The 23,183-nt window shown below is 42.1% G+C and overlaps 1 protein-coding gene across 1 annotated transcript in view; it reads left to right on the top strand.

The window, feature by feature from the left end:
- SCUBE1 (signal peptide, CUB domain and EGF like domain containing 1) overlaps positions 1-23,183 on the top strand; it is a 275,622-nt gene that overhangs the window by 232,878 nt on the left and 19,561 nt on the right. Inside the window, exons 10-11 of the mRNA XM_044450905.1 lie at positions 19,391-19,507; positions 21,006-21,128. Coding sequence (XP_044306840.1) covers positions 19,391-19,507; positions 21,006-21,128 — 240 coding nt within the window. The remainder of the gene's footprint in view (positions 1-19,390; positions 19,508-21,005; positions 21,129-23,183) is intronic.

The following is a 23,183-nucleotide window of genomic DNA, read 5'->3' as shown; positions in this document are numbered from 1 at the left end:
ATGTGTCATACTGCTGAGGGAAGCTTATAGAAAGAAATGTGTCGGTGAGTTTACAGTAGGCAGAAGTAGTGGAAAATTCTGAAAATACAATTAAAGAATGTATTTGCCATGTGATAACTCAGGTAGACTCCTGAAATGCATCAACAGGTTCATGTTTCTAAAATGTGCATAGAAATAAAATAGCCATTAGTTTTTGGTGTCTGAGCCCAGTATGACAGGATCGGTAAATAACAGGCTCAATTTCTGATCTTGTTAGCTCTAGTACCTAAGTTCCACCTCATTTCTTGTTGACCAATTACAGCTTGATTGGCTGCTGGGATTATTTAGTAAGCTTTTGAAAAATTCAGAGTCTTTGAATCGGAAGTTGATAATTCACTGGTAGTGGGGTGTGTAGCTTAGTTCTCTGGGTTTGTGGCTAGTTTTGGCTCCCTATCTCTGACTGCCCTGCTTAATCCCCTTCAATGGCCTCCCTGACTGTTTGCCTATCCTAAGTCTTTGTTTTGTCTGGCATTGCTGGGATATTAGTCTCTTGGATGTGCAGTGTATGTGGAATTGCAGTGGGTTTAATTCCTGGCTCTGGCCTATGTCTTCTTCCAGAAGCTCTTGGCACTTGCTCCCTCTGTCTTTCCCAAAAAAGACAATTATATTTTCTCCTTTTCCCAAGAAATAAGTGGGATTGTGTCTTCCCCCAACTCCTTTGATAAGGTCTAATTACAGGAATAAATGAAACCAGCTTACTGTCTGTATTTAATTACTAGTTCTTTAAAAAGCCCTCCTATTGTTCTTTTAGTTACTTTGATGAAGCTACTAGCCAAACAGTGTTTGTATACAGTACAGAATGAATTGTTAATCATTTTAATGATTTTTGCTAAAGCAGAACATAAAATTGACTCTGATCATATCACTGAAGAAAGACCTAGCCGAAATTTGTTCTACAATGGGCAGATAAACCACTTTGCATAAATCTTGATGTGTGTTAGTTTTTCAAAATAGTTCGGCTATGGTTATGTGTCTCCTGTTTTCCTGTTCCAGCAGACAGAGATGTGAGAATTCTGATTACAGTTCTCTATTGAGTTAGTCAGGCTTAGAGTGAGTAATATAAAATTTTTTGAGAAGAGACATCCATCAAGTTAATGATTCCTCTAATTTTTCAGCTAGTTCTTGCCCATTGCCAAAAGTTGATTCTAAAATGAATTCCCTTCCTTCCTTCCCCTCCAAATGAAAACTCCATCATGAGGGAGGTTTGCACTGTTTGCGGGCCAGATGGTGGCAATGACTCGATGATGAAGCACTAGGCTGATGAATTCACAACCCTTCCCTCTGATCTTCCCTTTTCTACAGTACCTGCTCCCAGGTGAATCAGAGATGGTCTAGTTCAGTGATGGTGAACCTTTTAGAGACCGAGTGCCCAAACTGCAACCCAGAACCCATTTATTTATCACAAAGTGCCAACACTGCAATAAAACCTGAATATTTTAGTAAACTTCTATGCGCCCCATTCGCCGAATACTGACGTTTTAGTTTAAAAAAAACAACTCATACATTAGCATCTTTTGTCTTAAAAGAAAAACACAATAACAGAGAGAAGGAGCCATGTTCACATTCAGCGCCCCCAAGTTGGGGGACACCGGACTTGCTAGCGCCAGGACGCGTGCATTCCTTCCCTCCTTCCTCACCCCAGACCAGCCACCAGGAATGCCGCAGAAGCTTTGGCGGCGCTTGAAAGTTTACTGGAGGGGCAGAATGGGTGGGGGGAAAGACCTAAACTAAAGGTGAGGAGAGGCTATCGCTGATCCCTTCCACGCTTCTGTTGGGATCTTCCTTGAGGCGCCCCCATGGCACTGCCAAGCCTTGGTGAGTGGGGTTGGGTGGGGAGGGGGGTCCCCGCCACTTGCCCATTCCTCTCGCCTTGCAGCAGTTCCAGCCTCCACTTGTCCTTGTTTTGGCCTCCCTCCCCAGGAAGCACCATATTGATCCCGGGCACCCTCTCTCTCCTCCTCCTCACTCCAGCTGCTGCTCTGCTGCCTCGACCTCATCACTCACTCACTTCACCCAGCTTCCCCCCCCCCCGCTCCCACAGCCACTGGCCTGGGAGCCTGGTCCAGGAGCAGGCACACAGGCAGGTGGGCATGCAGTTACCTGGCTGCGCCTGCAGCTACCAAGTCTGCAGGGTCCTGTCACTGCACTAGGACGGTGGCTTGGGGGGCCGCTCACATGCTGCAGGCTGGGAGGAAGAGGAGGAGGAGGCAGGAGGAGGGTGCCATTGCCTGTACTCAGCACGCCCCCTCACTGCTCGCCTGCTACCTTCCTGGCGTACCCACCGCAACTGTTGCACCTACATCTGGCCACCTGTCCAACGCTGCCTCTTGTGGCAAGTCGTGGCTAGTGAGTGATGTCGTTGCCTGGCGCCATTACTTTTTCCGAATATGTGTATGGCTGCTGGGGCAATTTGGCTCGTGTGCCAACAGAGAGGGCTCTGCATGCCGGCTGTGGCACGCGTGCCATAGGTTCTCCATCACTGGTCTAGTTCTTACTAGCTGTTTGGCTAATCACAGAGCTTATTAACCTTGGCTTTTCAGCATTCCCACCTGCCCTCTTCTTTGACATCAGATTCAGAGTTTTAAGATTTAGAGTTTTAAAGCTGTAGCTGTATTCTGGAAGATTGGGCCCAATCCCTACAGGTGTGTGTGTGTGTGTGTGTGTGTGTGTGTGTCTTTGTTTTCTCACTTTCCTGGAAATGTATCTGCTCTTTCTCTGAGCAGGAAAAAGAGGACTAGAGTTAGTCTTTTGTTGTTCTGGCCCTCTATACTCAATGGTTTCTCTCTCAAGGGCAAGATTTTGAAGATTGGAAATATAGAGTACAATGGTGACAAAAAATGCTTTAGCCCTCCAGGCTCTCAAACATTTGAGGGACAAGTCACATAATAAGGCTTACTAGAGTGGCTTCCTAGCCTTGCAGCTGAGGAAGTCCTTCATTGCTCAGGAAATGAGACAAGTTTAACCTGTAAAAACATAAGAGGGGAGTGAGTAGGTGGAGGTCTGTTTATGTTGTGTGTATGTGAAAGAGAGACAGACAGACGGACAGACAGACGTGGGGAGGGGGAGATCACTATCCTAGGTCCCCCTAATTGCCATTTCTGTCTTTACCACTGCCATCATAAGAGACTGGGAAATTGTCTTTGTAGAAATTTAAAGCTTCATAGAAATGAAGAAGTTTGGTTTAAATAGTTATGTGGTGTGGTGTGACAAGGAAATTGGCAAATTTGCATTATCAGAAAACATGAAGTCTTAAAAACCTGCCCTCTCTAAGTACTAAATTGTGTTCTTGAGGCTAAGATAAAAAGGACATTTCATATGTTCAATTATTTAGGTGAAGCTCAGCTTAGGAGGGCCAGCTTTTTTGAATGGGTTGCCCATTCATTCACATCCAGGGTGGTGCAGAAAAATAGGCCATTAAGGGAACTATCTAGTCAGGAATCCTAGAGGATTGTGCACATTCTTTACAGAGTGGGAGTACAAAGTCCATGAAAGTTACCTTCATGATTCTCCTCCCCTGCAAAATATGTAGACAACTGCTGTTGCAAATTTATTTATTTATTAAAACATTTTTATGCTGCCCCATTCGCCGAAGCCTCGGGGCGGCTTACAACAATAAATTAAAAATAATTATAATATGAAATTGCAATAAATATAAACATTAAATTAAAAATACAAAAATACAATATAAAATAAGCCGCCCTGGCCAGATAAAATCCAGTAATACTAACAGTTAAAATGCCGCTTAAATAAAAAGACCTCAGAATGTGAAAGAATGAATTCAGGTGCCTCCAGGATACTTCATATCATGGTGGTCACTGTCTTCTCCCCACACCACTGAAATCCCCACAAAGCCCTCTCCAATGTCATTTTGCTATCTGGAAGAAGGAGCGAGCACAGTTCTTTCTGCACTGTCTGCAGTATTATGTGGGAAGGTGCTCTGAGTCGGACAGTCAGCTGATCAAATTCGCAGACGACACTAAAACTGGAGCAGTGGCCACAACTGAGGAGCAGGTACTCCAGATCCAAAAGGATCTGGACAGACTATGGAAGTGGGAAGGAGACAACAGGATGACATTCAATGTGGATAAGTGCAAGGTCTTGCACTTGGGGCATAAGTACAGGTTAGGGGACAGTGGCTGGAGAGCAGCACTTGTGAAAGGGACCTCAGGGTGCTGGTTGACTGCAGGCTAAACATGAGTCAGCAGTGTGATGCGGTGGTCAAGTGGGCGAACGCCACCCTTGGTTGCATAGCCAGAAGTGTGGCTTCTAGATCGAGAGAGGTATTACTACCACTCTGTACGACTCTGGTGCACCCGCAACTGGAGTACTGTGCTCAGTTTTGGGCCCCTCATTACAGAAAGGATATAGCCAGGTTAGAGTCAGTGCAGTATAGGGCCACAAGGTTGGTGGCCGGCTTGCAGGGGATGGGGTATGAGGCGAGACTGAGTGAACTGGTCTCTTCAGCCTGGAGAAGAGGAGACTCAGAGGGGATCTGTTGGCGACATACAGGTATGTGAGGGGATGTCACATGGAGATGGGTAGAGACCTGTTCTCCCCTTCAGAGGAAGGCAGGACACGCTCCAATGGAACAAAGCTCAGGGAGCCAAGGTTCCATTTAGATGCCAGGAAGCACTTCCTGACAGTCAGGACCCCGAGGGTGTAGAATGGGCTTCCACGAGAGGTCATTGAGGCCCCATTGGTGCAGGTGTTCAAGGATAGGCTGGACATGCACATGGTGGACATGTTGTGAGTGGAGCCAGCTGATGCCAGAGGTCAGACTAGATGGCCCAGGAGACCCCTTCTGACTCGTTCTGTTTCTATGTTCTATGTTTCTACCTTGGAGTGAGCTTCTGAGGTTGGAACTGGTACTCCAAAATACACTACGACCACCAAAAGACTGTCTGATGGCCATAGGATTGTGCTCTAAGAGGCTTATTGTGCTTGCCTGTAGGATAGTACAGTGCAGAAGCGCTCCAAAGTAAGCCAGACTCAAATGTCTCTGAATTTTTTTTCTGGAGGGCCACTCCCTCATTTTTTGCCCCTTTTGCTCAAATAAATATCTAGTTTCCCATTCACTAGGAGCACTGTTGTTCATGCATATTAAATGTAGTATTGCCCAAGGGTATTTTGTCTATTGCTTTAAAATATTTATGGTAATTCATAATACAAGTTCCCTTTATTATGGACAAAAGTTTCTGAAGTATAACTGTCTGTTAAACAAGGAAGAGATGGAAGTGCTCATAGAAGTATCAAAACTACTTACCAGTGCCTGGAACCACCCTATATTGGTACTATTTAATTCAATCCAAAGTTTGATATGATGTCATAACATCCATACTCCAGTTTCATAGACAACCTGTGGTGGGAAGTGGGGGTAAGGGTCTGTGGAGATGGAAAAGACAAAGTGCAATAACATAAAACTGTATACTGCCTTTAACTAAATGATTCCTGGGAATACAGCTTGGTAGTGGCCACATGTTCAATTAATGTGGAGGGAAATATGCATGGAAAACCCTGCATACTTTACATGGTTTTAAGCAGTACAGATGGTAATGAGTAATTGAAGGTTATCTGTACTTGCTGTGGTGCGACTTTGGGGGCAGTTGGCATACAAGACAGTTAAGGCTAGCTGAAATACCACACTTAATTTCCTGTATTTGCAGAATCAGCTAGTCCACAAGATCACTCTAAGCATTAACATTTATAATTACATGCCTTTTGAAGTTATTTATTGGGTGCCTGATCAGTGTAGTTCATAAATGTGTTCTTCTGTTTATAATTTCACTGCTAATTTTAATTTCTTCAGAGCTAATAATTCATATCAGAAAGCACATTCTTGTGAACAAAACTGATTTCCTTCTGAGACACCCTATTCTCAATTAACATTAAACATTTGGATTTTACTAATCGCCTAGCTAAATGTCAGCAATACATAATCCTTAGAGTTCATCAAAATGGACAAAAGTGCCACTGACTGGCTTTTGAAACAAAACAAGTAGCTAAGCCATTTATCCTTTACAAAGGTATCATAATCAGTGCTAGAACTTTTATTTATTTGCTTTTTCGCATCATTAACAATTAAGTCTCAGTAGCAACCAAATGGACTTGATTGCAAGTTAGTTTTTCAATAGGAAGTCCAAAGAAGGATCCTCCAACCCTTTTGGCCTTTGTTAATTCTTATCTCCCCAACAACATTTGTTTCAGGAGGGTGTGGGTTATGGAAACAAAATTAGAGCCTTTCAATTAATTAATGTTTTCTATTTTTCCTTAAATTGTTACAGACCATAAAACATCAGACTATAATCCACTGTGTGGACTGTTACATTGTTCAAATCTGGCAGTGTGACTTCATCATGGGTTGTCAGGAGCAGTTACAGAGGCACCCAGCAAGAGTAGCAAAAACCTCTTGCCTATGCTACCTCCAAGGACAACTGCACCACTGATGCCCAAGCAGCACTTTAGAGCAATTGACAGTAGCTTTTTCCCCTTGACCAGTCAGATCCTCATTTCAGAAACTTTCAAGGACAGGCATTTGTATTTTGGAGTTGCACAACAGTGTGCATCTAACTAGCCAGTATGTAAAGTCCTGCCTGCTCAATGTCCTGGGATGTTATCTCCTGTCCAAGTGCAGGAGGTGGTATCCACAAAAATTGGAAAAGCAACTCTTCAGACAGGTTAATTTGAAGAGCTGTGAAAAAGTGAGCTGTCAAGAGAAGAATAAAGCCATGAGATGATCTTGCTAGCAAAAGGGGGGTGGGGGGGGGGTTGAGTAGATTACTGATGAGATCCTCTAATGCTTAAATGTAGACCACTCTCAGTGTGTGTCACCTTTTCTACATTTTCCTGAGGTTTTTATCCCCTTGAGAGGGCATTCAAATATTTAACCACCATCTTTAGTTGAAATAGTATAATATCCACCAGCACCTCAGAACATTAACACCTCATGCATGTACTAAGAATCAGTTTAAATTACTTCCCAGGTTTTTGTCAGAATAAACTGGAAACTATGTATACTACCCTGACCTTCTTGGAGAAAGGGTGAAATGTTGATGGATCTAAGTGAAATACTGAAATAATCAAATATTGGTATGGAGGACAAGCCTGTTGGTCAAAACTGAAGAATAAATAACTGGCAAACTTTCAGTAACTTCTGTTCTGAGCATAACCTTGACAGGTTCATCATAAATTGTACTCACTTAGAATCTGGAATCATCTATGATTCATGAATACAGAAACAGATGTCAGAAGGTCCTCACTCCCTCACAAAAATTAACAGGTCTAGAACGAATGGCTTTCAGAGTTCCCATAGTGCTTACTAACTGTGAGTGCCTGTCAGGCAAGCACTAGCAAAGGCTTCAGTTTTAATCTCGACTGTGAGATGGACAACATTGTGTGGGTGGTACCAGCTGCAGGTGAAACTTAGACGAAAGAAAGAAAACACAACGTAACTATTTTAAAACCAACTGTGTACAGATAAACCTTGTCAGTTTTGTGTATGTAATTTGAGGGTGTGCTTGTGGTGGCTGAAGGAAGAAAAAGATACACATTCCCTCAAGTAAGCTGGCTGTTTTTCCAAAAATGCCCATAATAGAAGCTGCTGCAGGCATTTTGTCTGCCTTCAGCTGCTATGCTAGTGTCTCCCCTTAACCTGGAAATTAATAATCTCACCATGTTTGTGTCATATGATTAGCTGAGTGGTGGGGGTGTTTTAATGTTGTCCCTGATAGTGAGTCAAGCTGAACATTGGATATAATTGAAGCTATATCCTAGGTTTCTTTACTATTACACTGTAATAGAAGCATAAGCTCTGATTTGGTAGGGACTTGTCAGGAATCAGGATTCAAATCAGGGCTGCTGCTTATATGGCTCAGACACCTTATTCCTATGATAGTAAAGTGTCTAAATAACAGCAGGATTTGTATTTCCATTTTTTTCTCCCTTCTGGTTCCCAGGAATGTTAGTGGCAGCTTCAGGTCTGGCCCTCTAACTCTGACAGCAAAGCCTTACCTAAATGCCTAAAATTCCCTCCTGCCCCACATCATATCGGGACAGTGTAACTTCACCACCAAATCAGAGGTTTTTTTCCTCTCCAATTATCACTCCAGCCAAACTAGCTTTCTGTAACTTCTCACCAATCTGGAAATCTTGAGAGCTTGCACATTTGTATGGCCTTCTGGTTGCTTAATGAAAGTGTTACATTGAAATGGATGTTAGCATATCATGAAGTGTTTTTATAAAGCTGAAATTCTATATCCACTTACCTGGTTGTAAGCCCTGCAGAACTCAATGGAACTTATTTCTGTGTAGACATTTGCAGCGTCAAGTGAGGAAAGGAGTGATGGGAATGCAAAAAAAAAGGGGGGGGTTCAGCATTTTAATAGAAGTTTACAAAGTAAATTAAGGCAAGGAACCATGACAAGTGTAGGTGCCCAAGATGCAACTCTCTATGCGTAGGGTACAAAGAGCGCCTTACGAGTCTGTCCAACAGCAGAGAGGTACATGTGTTGTTTCACTTAACAAGTAGTCACTATCATTTTCATGTTATTTTGCGGAATGCCTAAGAAACTTCCCTGTGGGGTGGTAGAGGAAGAAAATGGGCCATTTCAACTCAGCACTGAACACAGAAATGTCTAGATATGACTCTGCTGAAAAAATGCTCCTAATACAGTCACATTCATGTACTTTGTGACAAGGCCACCCAAAAGTCCAGACTTACTTTTGCTCACCTTCATTTGTCTCAATCTCACAGTTCTATTTGCTTAGCAGAGTAAGCTCTGAATCCTCAGTACTGTGCAAGGTGCTAAATGGAGGGACTAACAACAGGAACAGAGAGTCTTTCACTTTGGAGACAGTGGTAGACTCTAGACCAGCTCAGGACTGGCCAAAAATCATTACTGTCTGATGGCTGCTTTGTGGCCTGAGTTTCCAGTCCACAAGCAGGCAAGTGTCCACATTACGAAAACCACCAGCATAATTAATGTTTCTGTAGCTGGAAATTCTGGAAGCTTCAGTTAAAGAAGTTCAAGTTCATGGACTTGGATGGATGAGTACAGAAAATGAAAATTCACCCTCTTGTTCCCCGGAGTGGTTTCTTTAGTTCACTGCTAAGTTTCAGCTACATAAGGAAATGCACAAGAAGCTGCCTGTGTTCTTGCAATAGAGTTTCCTTTCTATGGACCAGTCATCCCTTTACCTAGCCCTCTCAAGCATGGTGCATTCCACATGTTTTAGACTACAACTCTCACCATCCACAGAAAGAACAGACAATGGTGACACTGACTATTGAAGATGTGAGTTGTGCCTATTCTAACTAACATCCTAGCAGCCTAGAATACTGGCTCTTCTAACCTAGCAGCCTCTTGACAGAAGACTTTTCAGAATGCAGGAAAGGAAATTTGTCCTGGCTGTGATGTCAAAGCTTGATGACCATGTCTGGATTTCAGTTGTCTGAAGTGTAACAGGGCTGAGGGCATGTGTGAGTTCTGGGATGCATTTGCCATGGCTTCCTCCCAGTCAGATACCTAGGGGAGGGGGCAACCCTGGCCTAGGGTGCATGCCTGTTAAATGATTTACTAGTAGGCAGAGACACTCATAGATTGCATTCAGGAGGCACTGTGATGGTGAGGATGGTATCCAAGTGGGAGCACCCTCCATTCTTCGTCGTGGCCTCTGTGCATCACACATATGGGTTCTGCGCCTGCGCAGTACCTGTGGCCGGAAGATTAACAGCTAACGGTTTGGCAGGAAACTCCGCTCCCCCTCCCCCCTAGTAGTATATAAGGAGCGGAGTGTCCACCATTTTCCAGTCTTTGCGACTGCCGTTCATTGTGCCTTGTGCCGCTTTGTTCTCGCTTAGATCGTGCCTCGTGCTCTCTTGTTCGAACCTTTTTTCTCTTGTTCCTTCCAAGTTAGTATTCCCTTCTTACCTTAACGTATTATTCCAGTTATTCTCTTCGTTTTTCTCTCATTTTTTGCCTTCTTGTTCCTGTATTAAAAAAAACCCCAAAAATATTATCTATTCCTGCTTTACTATCTTTTCTTCTTTTCCGTGATGGCTCAACAGGCGGCATTCCACAAGTGCGGAGAGTGTGGCTCTAAAATGCCCGCTGCGGACCCGCATGACCTGTGCCTCCTCTGTTTAGGGGAGGATCACAGGACGGACAAATGTGTCCATTGCCTGGCCTTTTCGAAACAGGCCAGGAAGAACAGGGAGAACCGTTTACGGACGCTCTTGTGGGACCAGGCCCTTCTACAATCTGACCGGCTGGTGGCTAAGCCCACTATAACTTCGGCCCCACCAGACTGCCATCCGGCCTCCACTGAACTGCTGCAACATCCAGCCCCTTTCTCTACTGCTCCGCCCTCACGCCCCTCGGGCAAGGGTGCTTCCGCCATCAGGGAGCAGCCTGTTTCTCCACCCAAGAAGCAGAAGGAAAAGAGGAAGCACAGCGTGCCGAAGAACCCGCCTGTGCACAAAAGGGCCAAGAAAGATAAGGCCAAGAAACCAAAGAAACCCGAGCATTCAAAACAACGCTCGGGTTCGGCGGCCTCTTCGGTTCCAGTTGCGGCTCCGGTACCGACGCCCTCGGGCCCGATCATCCAAGCAGCAATGAGAGGCACGCCTCCAGCCTCCCCGCGTCGTATGGAATCAGAACTACATCAAGATCCACCTCACGGTTCAATCTCTGATGGCGAGATCGAAGACTCTCCACCGAGGGCTCGATCCCCAACTCCTATGCCATCGGTTGGGCTCGATCCGGGTACCAGACTATCCCCACCGAGGGATCGTAGGAGTTGCTTGTCGGAACCCTGCTCTGATGACTGGTACCATGCTACGTACTCGTCCGCACCGAGATGGTCCAACTATCCATCCGTCGGATACTACCTGGCTGTTAGGGATCGATCCCCACCAACCGAACATTGGGATCAACCTCACTCCGCGGCTTCGACGGGCGCCGGGCATGTACCATCTCGGGAAAGCGAGAGATCCCAGTCACCAGGGGGTTCCTCCTCCAGCAGCCCGGCTCCATATTGGGTGGACTCGGACGAGTCCGAGGTCGACTTGACTTCTCCCAACACTGCGGTCACTTCACAAGGTCCAGCATCACCGGAAGAACCGCACATCACATTCGCTGAACTGATGTACAGGCTTGTGAAGTCGTTGGAGATATAAGTGAGCCAACAACTGGGGCCTAGTATCATCCATTTCTACGATGTCGTACGGGAAGAACAATCGACCTCCAGTGCCTCGCCACTCATCACGACCCTCCGACAAGCGATGACCCAACCGTGGGATCTCCCGGCGCAGCCTCAACCAACCTCTAGAAGATATGAGGCGATGTACAGAGTCCATGAAGGAGACATTCCATTCCTCCTCCGCCACCCCAAACCAAATTCAGTGGTGGTGGAATTGTCCCAAGGTTGGGAGGCATGGGGTCACACAGCACCCCAGGACAAAGAGGGAAGAAAGATTGACTCCCTTGCGTGCCGGGTCTATGCGGCTTCAGGACTGGGCCTAAGAATATCTAATTATGAGACAACCCTGGCGCGATATCAATATTTCATAATGCAGCACCTAGACAACATCATCGCCACCCTTCCTGTTAATCAAGGCGATTTGGTGAGGGTGTTCGTCAAGGAAGTGATGCAGGTCGCCGTACAACAATTATCCACAGCCAGACACCACATGGATACAGACTCAAGGGCTCTCGTCGGCGCCATCTCCCTCTGGAGACACACATGGTTGTGTAACTGCAACTTTCCGGAGGAGATGAAGAGAAGAATTGAGGAGATGCCCTTTGATGGATCCGGCCTCTTCAATGCTAGAACCGACCACAAGTTGAAGAAGTTCCACGAGTCGAGGATGACAGCCCAGCGCATGGAACTACAACCGCCCCCTCGACGTAAGTGGTCGTGGACCCAGCCTCAGTATAGGCAACCATATCCATCCCGCCAACAGCCACAGCATCGCCAACAGCGTTGCAAACAACCACCCCAGCATTTCCAGCAAGGCCGCCGCTGCTTTGACGGAGACAAATGCCAACGTTGATGGGGCGAGAAAACCTTTCCTCTCCTCCCAACCCCACCCTCCCCCCTCTCATTTGGGAACCAGCTGAAAAGCCGACTCCCCATTTGGGAGTCCATTACATCTGATGGGTGGGTGTTATCCATCAACCAGCATGGATATAGAATTCAATTTGACGTTGTTCCACCATCGAGTCCTATCCGGTTTATGCCATGCTCGTCGGTATTGTTGGACGAGATTTACCAGCTCCTCTCTAAAGGAGCCATTCGTCGTTTATCTTCATCGGAAGGACTGCACAGATTCTATTCTAGATATTTTACGGTGCCGAAATGAGATGGAGGGCTTCGACCGATATTGGACTTGAGAGCTCGCAATAATTTATAACACCAAAGAAGGTTTGGATGACCACGCTTCAGAATATCCTCCTGTTGCTGGGGAGAGGGGATTGGTTTGCCTCGTTAGACTTGAAAGATGCCTATTTTCATATTTCAATACAACCACGATATAGGCATTTCCTCCGTTTTGCAGTAGCCTCTAAAATCTATGAATTCAAGGTACTGCCGTTTGGACTGGCCACCACACCGAGGGTCTTCACGAAGTGTATGGCTCCTGTTTGCGCATACCTCCGATTACGTGGAATTCAGATATATCCATACCTTGATGATTGGCTGTTGGCTTCCCAAACTAGAGAAGGACTAGTTCCGCCATAAATATCACTTGTGACCTATTGCAAGACCTTGGACTCTGCATTAATCACCAGAAATCTTCTCCCTACACAGACAATCGACTTTATTGGGGCTCAGCTGGATTCTATGGTGAGACAGCCTCCTTCCTCGAAACAGACAACGTGCTATCGCCCGACACATTCACCAAATTCGACGAGACGGAACTGTTCCTGCCTGGTCTGTTCAAAGACTGTTGAGACATATGGCAGCGTCCATCGCCGTAGTCCCGTATGCCAAGCTCCAGCAACGCCCCCTCCAATTGTTTTTCAATGGGACGTTCCGACCGCAGAGGGATCTGCCTACGAAGCAGATTCGACTCCCATCCTCCATTTTACATTCCTTACTATGGTGGACAGAGTCAAGCAACCTAGACGTCAGAGTCCCGTTTTGACCTCGGTACCCGACAGTGACTCTCAGTACTGACGCGTCCCTTCTGGGATGGGGAGCCCTGTGCTCCAGTCTATGCACCCAGCGGGTCTGGAGCTGCCAGGATTCCAAGAATCACATCAACTTCCTGGAACTTCTCACTGTGTTCAAAGCACTACAGTCATTCGAGGATGTGCTTCACCAACAAGTTGTCCAGATAACTTTGGACAACATAGCCACAGTTTTTTATTTAAACAAACAAGGGGGGACAAAGCCCCCGAAATTAGCCCGTTTGTCGATGTGAATCTGGGAGTGGTGCATACCGAGGGACATCACTCTTATAGCAGTGCATCTCGAGGGCAAGGACAATGTGGAAGCAGATCTTTTGAGCAGGCACATGTCACGGTCACACGAATGGGAACTGGACCGTCAGATCTGTGACAGACTGTTCCAACATTGGGTCCCCCCAGATATAGACCTGTTTGCCACCCGACAAAACAGGATGTGCGAGAATTTTTGTTCGAGAGCGGGAATCAGGCAGGGATCGTCCGGGGATGCCTTCATGATTCCCTGGAGCAATCTGACCTTTTACGCTTTCCCACCGATTCCCCTCATCATGAGAGTCCTGGTGAAGATTATTCACTACGGGGCCACAGGGCTGCTAATAACTCCTTGGTGGCCACGCCAGCCATGGTTCTCGACCCTTCTTCATATTTCTCGGAAGGAATACCTTCAACTTCCTCCTGTTCCTTATTTTATTACTCAACGGAAGGGCACGATCCAACATCCGGACCTGCCGTCGCTGAAACTGACCGCATGGCGAATTCGACAGCAATGAACGCCAGAACGGTACCGACACCATCTGCAGCCCCTGTTCATTCTGTTCCTACCTCTGATTCACCAGCCCATATGTTGAATCCAATTACCGCCTCTGCTTTGTTAAATTCAGTGAATCTGCCATCGGCCTCACAGGCTTTACATCCTGATATACAGTATATTCTTGACTCTGCATTAAAACCATCCACTCGAAAATCGTATGCGGCAAAGTGGCGTAGATTCTCCAGTTTTGCCCAATCTCATTCGTTTTCAGTGCCCTCCGCATCTATAGATCAGATCCTTTAGTTGCTCTTCGAACTTCACCGTTCTGGACTTAAACCCTCTTCCATAAAAGTTTATATGGCGGCAATCTCTTATTACCATGGAACTGTGCAGGGTTTTTCCATTTTTTCTCAGCCACTGATTAAAAGATTCCTGAAAGGACTTTGTAACCTTCATCCAACAATTGGCCGTTTATGCCCACTTGGAATCTCTCAGTGGTTCTACAGGCACTAACACAGCCCCCTTTTGAACCCTTGGCAACAATTGATCTACGTCTTGTTTCCTGGAAAACTGCCTTCCTTGTAGCAGTTACCTCAGCCTGTAGATCTAGTGAACTTTGTGCTCTCAGAGTGGATCCTCCATTTTTGAATTTTCATAAGGACAAGGTAGTCCTATAAATGGACCCATCTTTTCTCCCAAAGGTGGCTACCTTCTTCCACATGGATCAAGAGATTATTTTGCCAGCATTTTTTTCGGCTCCTTCGAATCCGATCGAGAGGTCCCTGCATGTGCTAGATGTTCGTCGTTGTCTGGCCTTTTACAGATCGAGGACTGAGTCTTTTCGGCATTCTAATAGACTTTTCATTAAATACTTGGAACAAAACCGAGGCGTCCTTGTGTATTTTATCCATGATGCCTTGTTCTTTCTCTTTCTGGCTGTAGGGGAGCATTCAAAATTTTCAGCATGTAGGACTTAATTTCATATCCCTAGTTTCCATGTGGGCCACATAATAAAGTGTAGTCAAATTAAGGCCCTGCCTTTTCCCTTGAAGTTTAACAGGTATCTCAGTAACTACAAAGCCTTAGAGTCATATTGGGCCTTTAAAATGACATTAGACCAGATGTTTCTCAAATCTTGTGGGCTGTCTTAAAAACAAAATCAAGAATAAGTATTTTTTTTAGAAAAACAATTAGATCAGCAATCAGGAGCACTGTATCTCCTTAAATACAATATAATACAAAGGTAACTTTTTCTGACGGAAAAAGAGCTAACAGTATTCAATTACCCCATCAATTTCTATACACAGACCATGCAAAAAAGCCACGTATTGTCTGTATACCTTACATCAGGCCTACTGGTTAAAATTAATTTTGTACAAGATCAACAGAGTGTACAAATAAATGCTAGTTAATTATCAAACATCAGTTTGGGTAAAATTTCTGAAGTAAACTGTACCAACCATCCTTTCATCCCAGAAGCAGTATCTTTGCTGTTGTTTGCAGAACTAAGTAGCATTAAAAAGAAAAGAAAGGTCCATAGCTTTGTAAAAGTGTCATTCAACTACCTGAACAAATCAAAGAGCTGGTTCAAATCAGCAGTTGACTGAGAGCTTATATCCTGGAATCTGAAGAGCAGTGAAAAAGAAATTCCAGTGTCTTCCCTTTAACTCATAATAAGCTTCCTTTTCTGCAGAATAAGTAGTAGAAATAGTTTTCTCTTTTCTATGGCTAGTGCTGAATTCCACAACAGACTGGTGATTCAATACAGAAAGACTGCAGAAAATGCAGAGCATTGGACATTGCCTATGAGGCATACCAGAAGTTGGAATGTCCATCAGAGAAAGGTTTATGTTTAAAGCAGTAGGCATTTTTATTCTCTCTTTAAAAGTTCTGAAAGAGTGAAGGAGAAAGAAGGCATTAGCAGAAATTAACTAAAGAAGGCAGTTTTGCATTAGAATGTTTTAAAGGCTTTTATAACATGCTTTTAAAAATAATCTTATTATCATAAGAATTAGAAGTAATGGAGTGTAGTGGTATAGTTACTAGAATATGTTTACTTACAGTGAGTGTAGGTGACACTGGAGAATAGAACAACCCTTTCCCCTACATGTAATCTTGACTAATGTTGCATTCCAGTGGATCTACTTTAAGTAGGATTACCATTGGCTACCATTCAAGGATTATATCATTTCATTCATGCTCATGTTCTAAGGGGGTTCGCAGATCAAAGAGTTCAGAGATTAATCTTGCTACTATCAAAGTGATTTCCATTGGCTAAAAATTTCTTGTTCATCCTTAACTTGTAAGTATTAAGTTCATCCTTAACTTGTAAGTATTAAGGATTAGTTCTGTAAGTTCATTAGTTTGTAAGTATCAAGTATTATATAGACCAAGCTGTATAATTGTATTATTCACTGAGTGCTGAATGGGTGAGAGTAGAGAGAGCTAGGAATTTGTGTTGTTTGCTGAGAATTCCACAGTCCTAACATGTTTGAGGCAGCTTAAATAGCAAGAGATAGGACAGAGATAATACTATTTCAAATTCATGAAAGCTGAACAGTTTAAATGAGTCTGAGAGAATAATAACTTTGTACAAGACGTACCATCAAATTCTTTCCTAAACAGTTGGTAGAAGCTATCTAGAACCCCTGAAAAGAATTCTTTAAATGCATACCTGCAAATTCACTATTCAGAAATATGTGACATCCAGTTGACATGATTATGTTAAGCACCTGTTCAATACAGCGATTAAGTCATTGCTACATTTTGGGGAGGGAATGACTGTCACACATCAGGTATCATGTGAATGCAGTATCTGTTAAAATATAGCCTATAAAGGGCACACTCAGCTTTGAGAATGCTTTGGGCCTGTTCTTCCTACTCCCCAGCCAGGTGTTGGAAGTATCAGTGGAAGATATGAACAAAGGAAAAGGCTGAAATCTGAAGAATTGTACAACTAGTTTCATACTAGTTTGTACAACTTCATTGAAGGAGTACAGATGATTCTGAAGTAGCACTTCCATGCATTATGGTAAATCACTTTTGTAAAGGAGTGACCTGCGAATGCAGCTTGTGATGTGGCACTGGAGTCTCTTTTTCAAAGAAGAAATAATTTTAAAAATCTCATTAAGTATGTCCAAGCTTCAAAAAGAGGAAAGGGAATTTCCAGGACAGCCGGAATAAGGAGTCACTGAGTTTATGTATCAAAATACACATCCTGTTTTCCAGCAGAAGTTTATCTTATTCAAGTGCCTATTTCACTGTGGGGTTTTTTCACACCATGGCAAATGAAACACTTTCATGCAAACTAAAAAGAATTCCAAGAAGTGATGATATGATGCAGCTGGAGTGGGGCAATGGGAAATCATTTGAATTATCTTTCGGGCCCAATGATTTACTGGTTTAACTATACAGTAATGCTTTTCCCTCAGGGAAATATAAATTTGGTAGCAGGTACAGATAATGATCTTTTAGAGATTTCTGGCTTCATCACAATAACAACAGTTCTCAGAATGTCATAGGAAGAGGAATTGAACAGTAAACCAGTTAAATTCATTACTATAGGCATGCCCATATCATCAAATAATTTGGAGCAAATGTCACATATTGTTTAAAGAAATGAGCTCTGGACTAGGAAATCCTCAATTCAAATCTCAGTTTCTTCATGAATTCACTTCCTCAGGCAAGCTACCATTCTCTTAGTCTTAGCTGTTCATCTGCAAATGTGGGGCAGTAATGCTGAAGATTCCTCTAAGATTACTGTAAAAATGTATGTGAAACAGTTTAAGTACTTGGAGGAAAGCACTATAGTTGTTAACAGCATCATGAATATGTATGCAAAATCATGTTAGTTGAGTGCTATTATCTTGTAAACAAACAAAAATGTAACATTATTGGTTCACCTTGTGAACAGCTAGACTGCAAATAACAATTTGAATATGTATCTCATGTCTGAATAAAGATCCAATACATATTATTGCTGTGCAACATACTTTACCCAGGGATGTGCATGGGATCAGGATAATCCCCAAACAGAATCAGGCCTCCTCGTATCATTTTTGGTATTTTATGAAGCAGAATTAGGCTTTGTTATTAATTCATGTTTGAAGATGCATACATTCTGTTTCCTCTTCAGATAGTATCTTTTGGGTTTGTTTCTCTAAAATATCAATAAGAGAGACAGGGAGTGAACGGAGGAGTGCAGCTGAGTGTCTGACATGTCCACCTTCTAATCTTAAGGCATGTTTTACCTGAGCTCTGATCACTGGAGTTTTTGGGGAGTACAAGTATGTGAAAAGACTATTGGTCCAATGTTGAGAAACTTTGCTGTCAGAAAGCCTTCCTAGGCTTCTGAAATTTTGAGTTTTTCATGACTTAGAACATCTTGTTGACCTGTGTCATTTTCATTTAAATAGCTTTCAAACTCAAGGGGAGTGAGGAAAGGGGACACAAATTGCTTTCTCGGGCCACCACCAAATTAAGGCCTTTCCACCTACATGAATTGTTACACATACTTCTGAAGCTTTGCAGTTTCTTAGTTGTGGGCATCTTTATCCTGTATGACATTTTCAGAACAAGGTACCACATGGAACATGGGAATAAACACATTCTCTTTGGGATACCCTGAAAAAGTTGATGCTGTTTTTTCATAAAAACTCCTGGACCTATTCTTTAGAATGAATAAGTATCCTGATAAGATTCAGCTATTTCTGCCAAACTATGATGTTATCAGCAATCCCCTTAAAAAAACATAAAGGTGTATAGCACAGTTCCTGTGTATCAGTTTTTCCAACATTTGGTAGGTATAATTTCCTCCAAAGGTGCCATTATGCCTGAAAATATCTTCTGATTCTGACAGAAAGAAAAAGGTTGATAACCAATGTTGAATTTTCCATGATACTCAATGGGAAGGCACAAAGCCTCAGATTTCTGAATCTTGACTTGGGTTATGTGCACAAGTGGAAGCAAGTGGCTCCCAAATAAATCTGAGTAGTATTGGGCAATTTTCCAAGCTGCTACACTGGAATCTGAGTAAAATCTTGCAGCAGTGCACTTCTCTAATTTCTACCTATATTTTGACTCATATTTCAACATTTGTTCAAGCTTTCTGATTAACTAAGCACTATTTCACATAACCATTTCCAACATGGAGATTATCTTTGAGAAGGGGAAAACACAAAGCATGTACACTATCTGATGGGATAAACAAAGAGGGAATCTACTCTGCCCTGTACTGGAAAACATCTGCAAGCTTTCTGGTAGCAAACCAAATTTTGCATAGTTTTTAAATAACTTTCAACATATCAGCCATTGCCAGACATTATTGAGAAACATCCAACATGTTGAACATGAATCTTAAATAAAATTGTCAAATTGCATGATTAGTCACATTTTTTTCTTTTAATTCTAAATCAAGATATAGATGAATGCTCATTTGAAAGGACCTGCGACCATACCTGTATCAACTATCCTGGAAGTTTTGAGTGCCTTTGTCATAAAGGTTACACATTGTATGGGATGACACACTGTGGAGGTTTGGAGAATCTGATTCTTTTCATTTCTTTTGCATGTAATTCCTTGATAAGATAGAATTTAATCAAGGCAATGTATCTGTGTTACATTTCAAATTAATTTGGAATCATCACCTGTTCATACATATTTGTCCCAAGATAATTTTAAGAATCTTGTTCTTACCGTCACTATCTTACTTTGTGTATAAATGCTTATGTACAAACAAGTATAAGTTATTTTCATGAAATTACATCCCATGTTCATACATACCTTTACTGATGGATCTGCCAATGCTACCTGATCTAAAGACACCTGCAGTGCTATCTGATCCAAAGACTTCCTTGCTGGTATACATAGCATTGAAGTGATACATAGCAAGGAGTCAGGAGTCAACTGTATGTTATGTGAACATGTAAGGAAGACAAGCCACTTGGTAGGAGCCTGTCATGGACCCATCATGGTCTGGGAACTATTACAGAAGTAGCTGTACTATTAAAGGAGTTCCTAGGAAGATGCTTGTCAGCTTTATTCCAACTGACTTGAATTAGATATAAACAGCGTCAATGTGTGCAGGATGGCAGCCTAAATTAATTGTACAAAATATTCTGTTCATGTTTATTATATTGAATACTGTTAAATGTTGAAAGCACTAAATTACACTTAACATTTTTATTAAGTGTTTCATGTATATGAAGTCATGCATAAATGCCAATAAAAGTAGACTAAACATGTTACATTGAAGTATGAACAAATATATCTAAATCTTCAAGTCTATTGTTAAAGTATCAGTGACAAATATATTAGACAAGTATCTTAGCCTGCTGATAGTTTTCCTGAGGACCATCCAAGTAGCAGAATCAGGAATCTTTGGCTTAAAATATATTATTCTTCCAATGTCCTCAGGCTATGCTGAATGTAATGTTGGCGTGTTATAATTCATATAAAATATTTGGGTCCCTGTATCTTTGTGATTTAAAAATAATTACCTCTAGAGCTGAAATTTAAGTTGATACTGGCAGAGAAAAATTAGGTGGATTGCATTTGCTTTACCTAATAAAAGTGGGCATGTTTCAAATGTCACACATAGCTCATTGTCATATGCAAATACACTTTAGCTTTAGTCAGATTACATTAATACAAAGGGAAGCTTGACTTTTTAAAAACCCTCCCAAGTAATCAAAATAGCATCACAGATCCCTACACTGTTACTTAGTGGTTGTAGAAGTGAGCAGTACTGTCTTAACCAATAGTGGTGTAATCCAAAACATTTGTTGTTTTTTTAGGGGTGGCTTATACAGTCATTCTCACTGGTGTAAGAGGTCAATTAACTATGCCACAAAATGTGCCAAGCTTGACTATATTGTGGTATGTGCGGCTGTTATGAAGGGATAGCCACAGATCTTGTACAGAGCTCTGTAGTGTATCTAGCACTGTGCCCAGTACTTATATATAATTTAGTACTTTGGCATATTACAGGGCACTCTTGTAGTACAACCTTACCTGCTTATATATACTTGTAGATATTGATGAATGCAGCATCAGCAATGGAAGCTGTGATTATGGATGCCTTAATACAATGGGAACTTATGAATGTTTATGCCCATCTGGGAAGAAGTTACATTGGAATAAAAAGGATTGTGTTGGTAAGTAACTGCTGAAAACTCACAACTTCTCTCTTTACCTCTTTCAATGATTTTAAACTGATTTTTAAAAAAATTATTTCCACATAGGAAAAGTCATTTTTTCAAGCTAACAGAATCTGGGTGCAGATGCAACACAGCCCAATTACCAAAGCATGATTGGGAGATGGAGAAATGCTGCAGGCATGCACATTTGTTCCCTCTCCTTCCTCTTCCTTCCTTCCCACTCTGTGTTGATTTTTGCTTCTCTTACATTTTGGAGCTAACAGGGTATATAGCATTACTTTTGTACTATCCTTTACACTAAGCTTGGTTAGATCCTACAGAAGTTTTCAAGTCTTAATGGTATTAAACTGATTTTGGGCCTAAAACTTGAATAATGAAAATTATGGTGTGCATGATATTGTACCATGTTTAGCTCCCAAAATGAAAAGGAGAAAGCAATTTGCATGTGCATGGATTAGAGGTCTCCTAACCCTCTCAACCATGGTGAGATAGCAGCTCACTGAAAGTGGCATGTGTAAACCACTTTCACAGAATCATAGAATAGTAGAGCTGGAAGGTGCCAGAGAGCCATTGAGTCCAACCCCCTGCCCAGTGCAGGACTCCAAATTAAACCATCCCTCTGACTCCAAATTTAACATCCCTCAGTTGTATCCTGACTGGCTCTAGTGTGGGGTAGCCCGCTAGGTCATTGGTTCCATTGTCATAATGCTCTTAAGAGTCTGGAAATTTTTCTGCTATCTAGCCAAAATTTTTAATCTCTTCTGGTTCTGAAGTCAGGAAATCTTGTCCTGAAAGGCTGTCTGTTTCCAGGGGTGCCACCATACTGGAACTATTTAAGGGAATTTAGGTTGTAAGTAGTATTTTGGGTTTATTGGAATCTCTTCACACACAACTCTAAGATTTACAAAGCTACTTTCATTTTAAAAAATGTAATTGCTCTGTGATTTAAAATTCCAAAATAGAACTAGAGATATTTAGGGGTGGATGAATCTGTCTCTTTCAATTTCTAGAACCTAACATGTTGTTTAAGCATACATTCTTTTTCAATTTTTTAAAAGTTTTTTAAACTTTGCATGAAATTGTTCATGCATTTCTGTACATACTTTCCCTAAAATACACATTTATGCCTTTTTGTACCCAGCTTATGGTGCTTCTTTTCCTGCTCCTGTATTAGTAAGCATGAAAATGCTTACTAATTCCTGCTCCATGAATTAGTAAGCATTTTAAAAACCATATATGGTTTTTAAAATAGATATTTTTAAGTCAAATGAAAACTTTACTGTTGTTTCATTGTATACAATTTATATTGAAAGCATACTACATAGTAAAACTAATCTGCATGAAATGTACTTCATAAATGTTTCCGACATTTAATACATGTTTTAGTAACCAGTTCATAGCATCAGAAATGTAGTCAAATTTCAGGGAAGAAAATGCTGATAGAAGCATTACAATTGCTTAGTTTGTGTTCAACAATAGGGATAATTAAAATCTGTGGATTGGTGACACCTACTGGTTACTTTCAAAAATGCACATACTATCTTAAAAATATTGAAAGTGGATATTTATTATATTGTCTTTTATCAAAAATAGATTGGTTTCAATTTCATGTTTTACATTTGTGCTTGTTTTATGAATTTATCTTTCAGATACATGAAGCCATATTTTTTTAAAAAAATCATCATAGGAGAGGAATTGGATAGGTCACTTTGAGGTGTTGTTTTTTATATGTTGGGGTTAAAATTCTGATGCATATATTGATAGAAAAAACTCCCAGCATTCCTCAGCCAGTTCTAGGGTGTTTTTTCTCTACACCCACCCACACACAGTCTTTGCATTAGTATAAACCTATAAGACACTGAATAGAACACACCATTAGTCTAATTTAAAAAATAGTAATTCAAAAGGTTGCTGCACAAGAATTAAAGTGTGTAAATACTTACATGGGGTTTACAGACAAAGAAGATTTTAAGGCAATATTCTTGATTGTAAACTGAGATATAAAGCTTTTGGTTTCAATGGTAGCCAGTTAGTACAATTTGTAAATGTTTG

This window comes from Varanus komodoensis, unplaced genomic scaffold, assembly GCF_004798865.1.
Source record: "Varanus komodoensis strain SLA01 unplaced genomic scaffold, ASM479886v1 scaffold69, whole genome shotgun sequence".
Taxonomy (NCBI): domain Eukaryota; kingdom Metazoa; phylum Chordata; class Lepidosauria; order Squamata; family Varanidae; genus Varanus; species Varanus komodoensis.
Note: the sequence above shows the minus strand (reverse complement) of the source record. Positions and strands in the feature narration are given on the sequence as shown.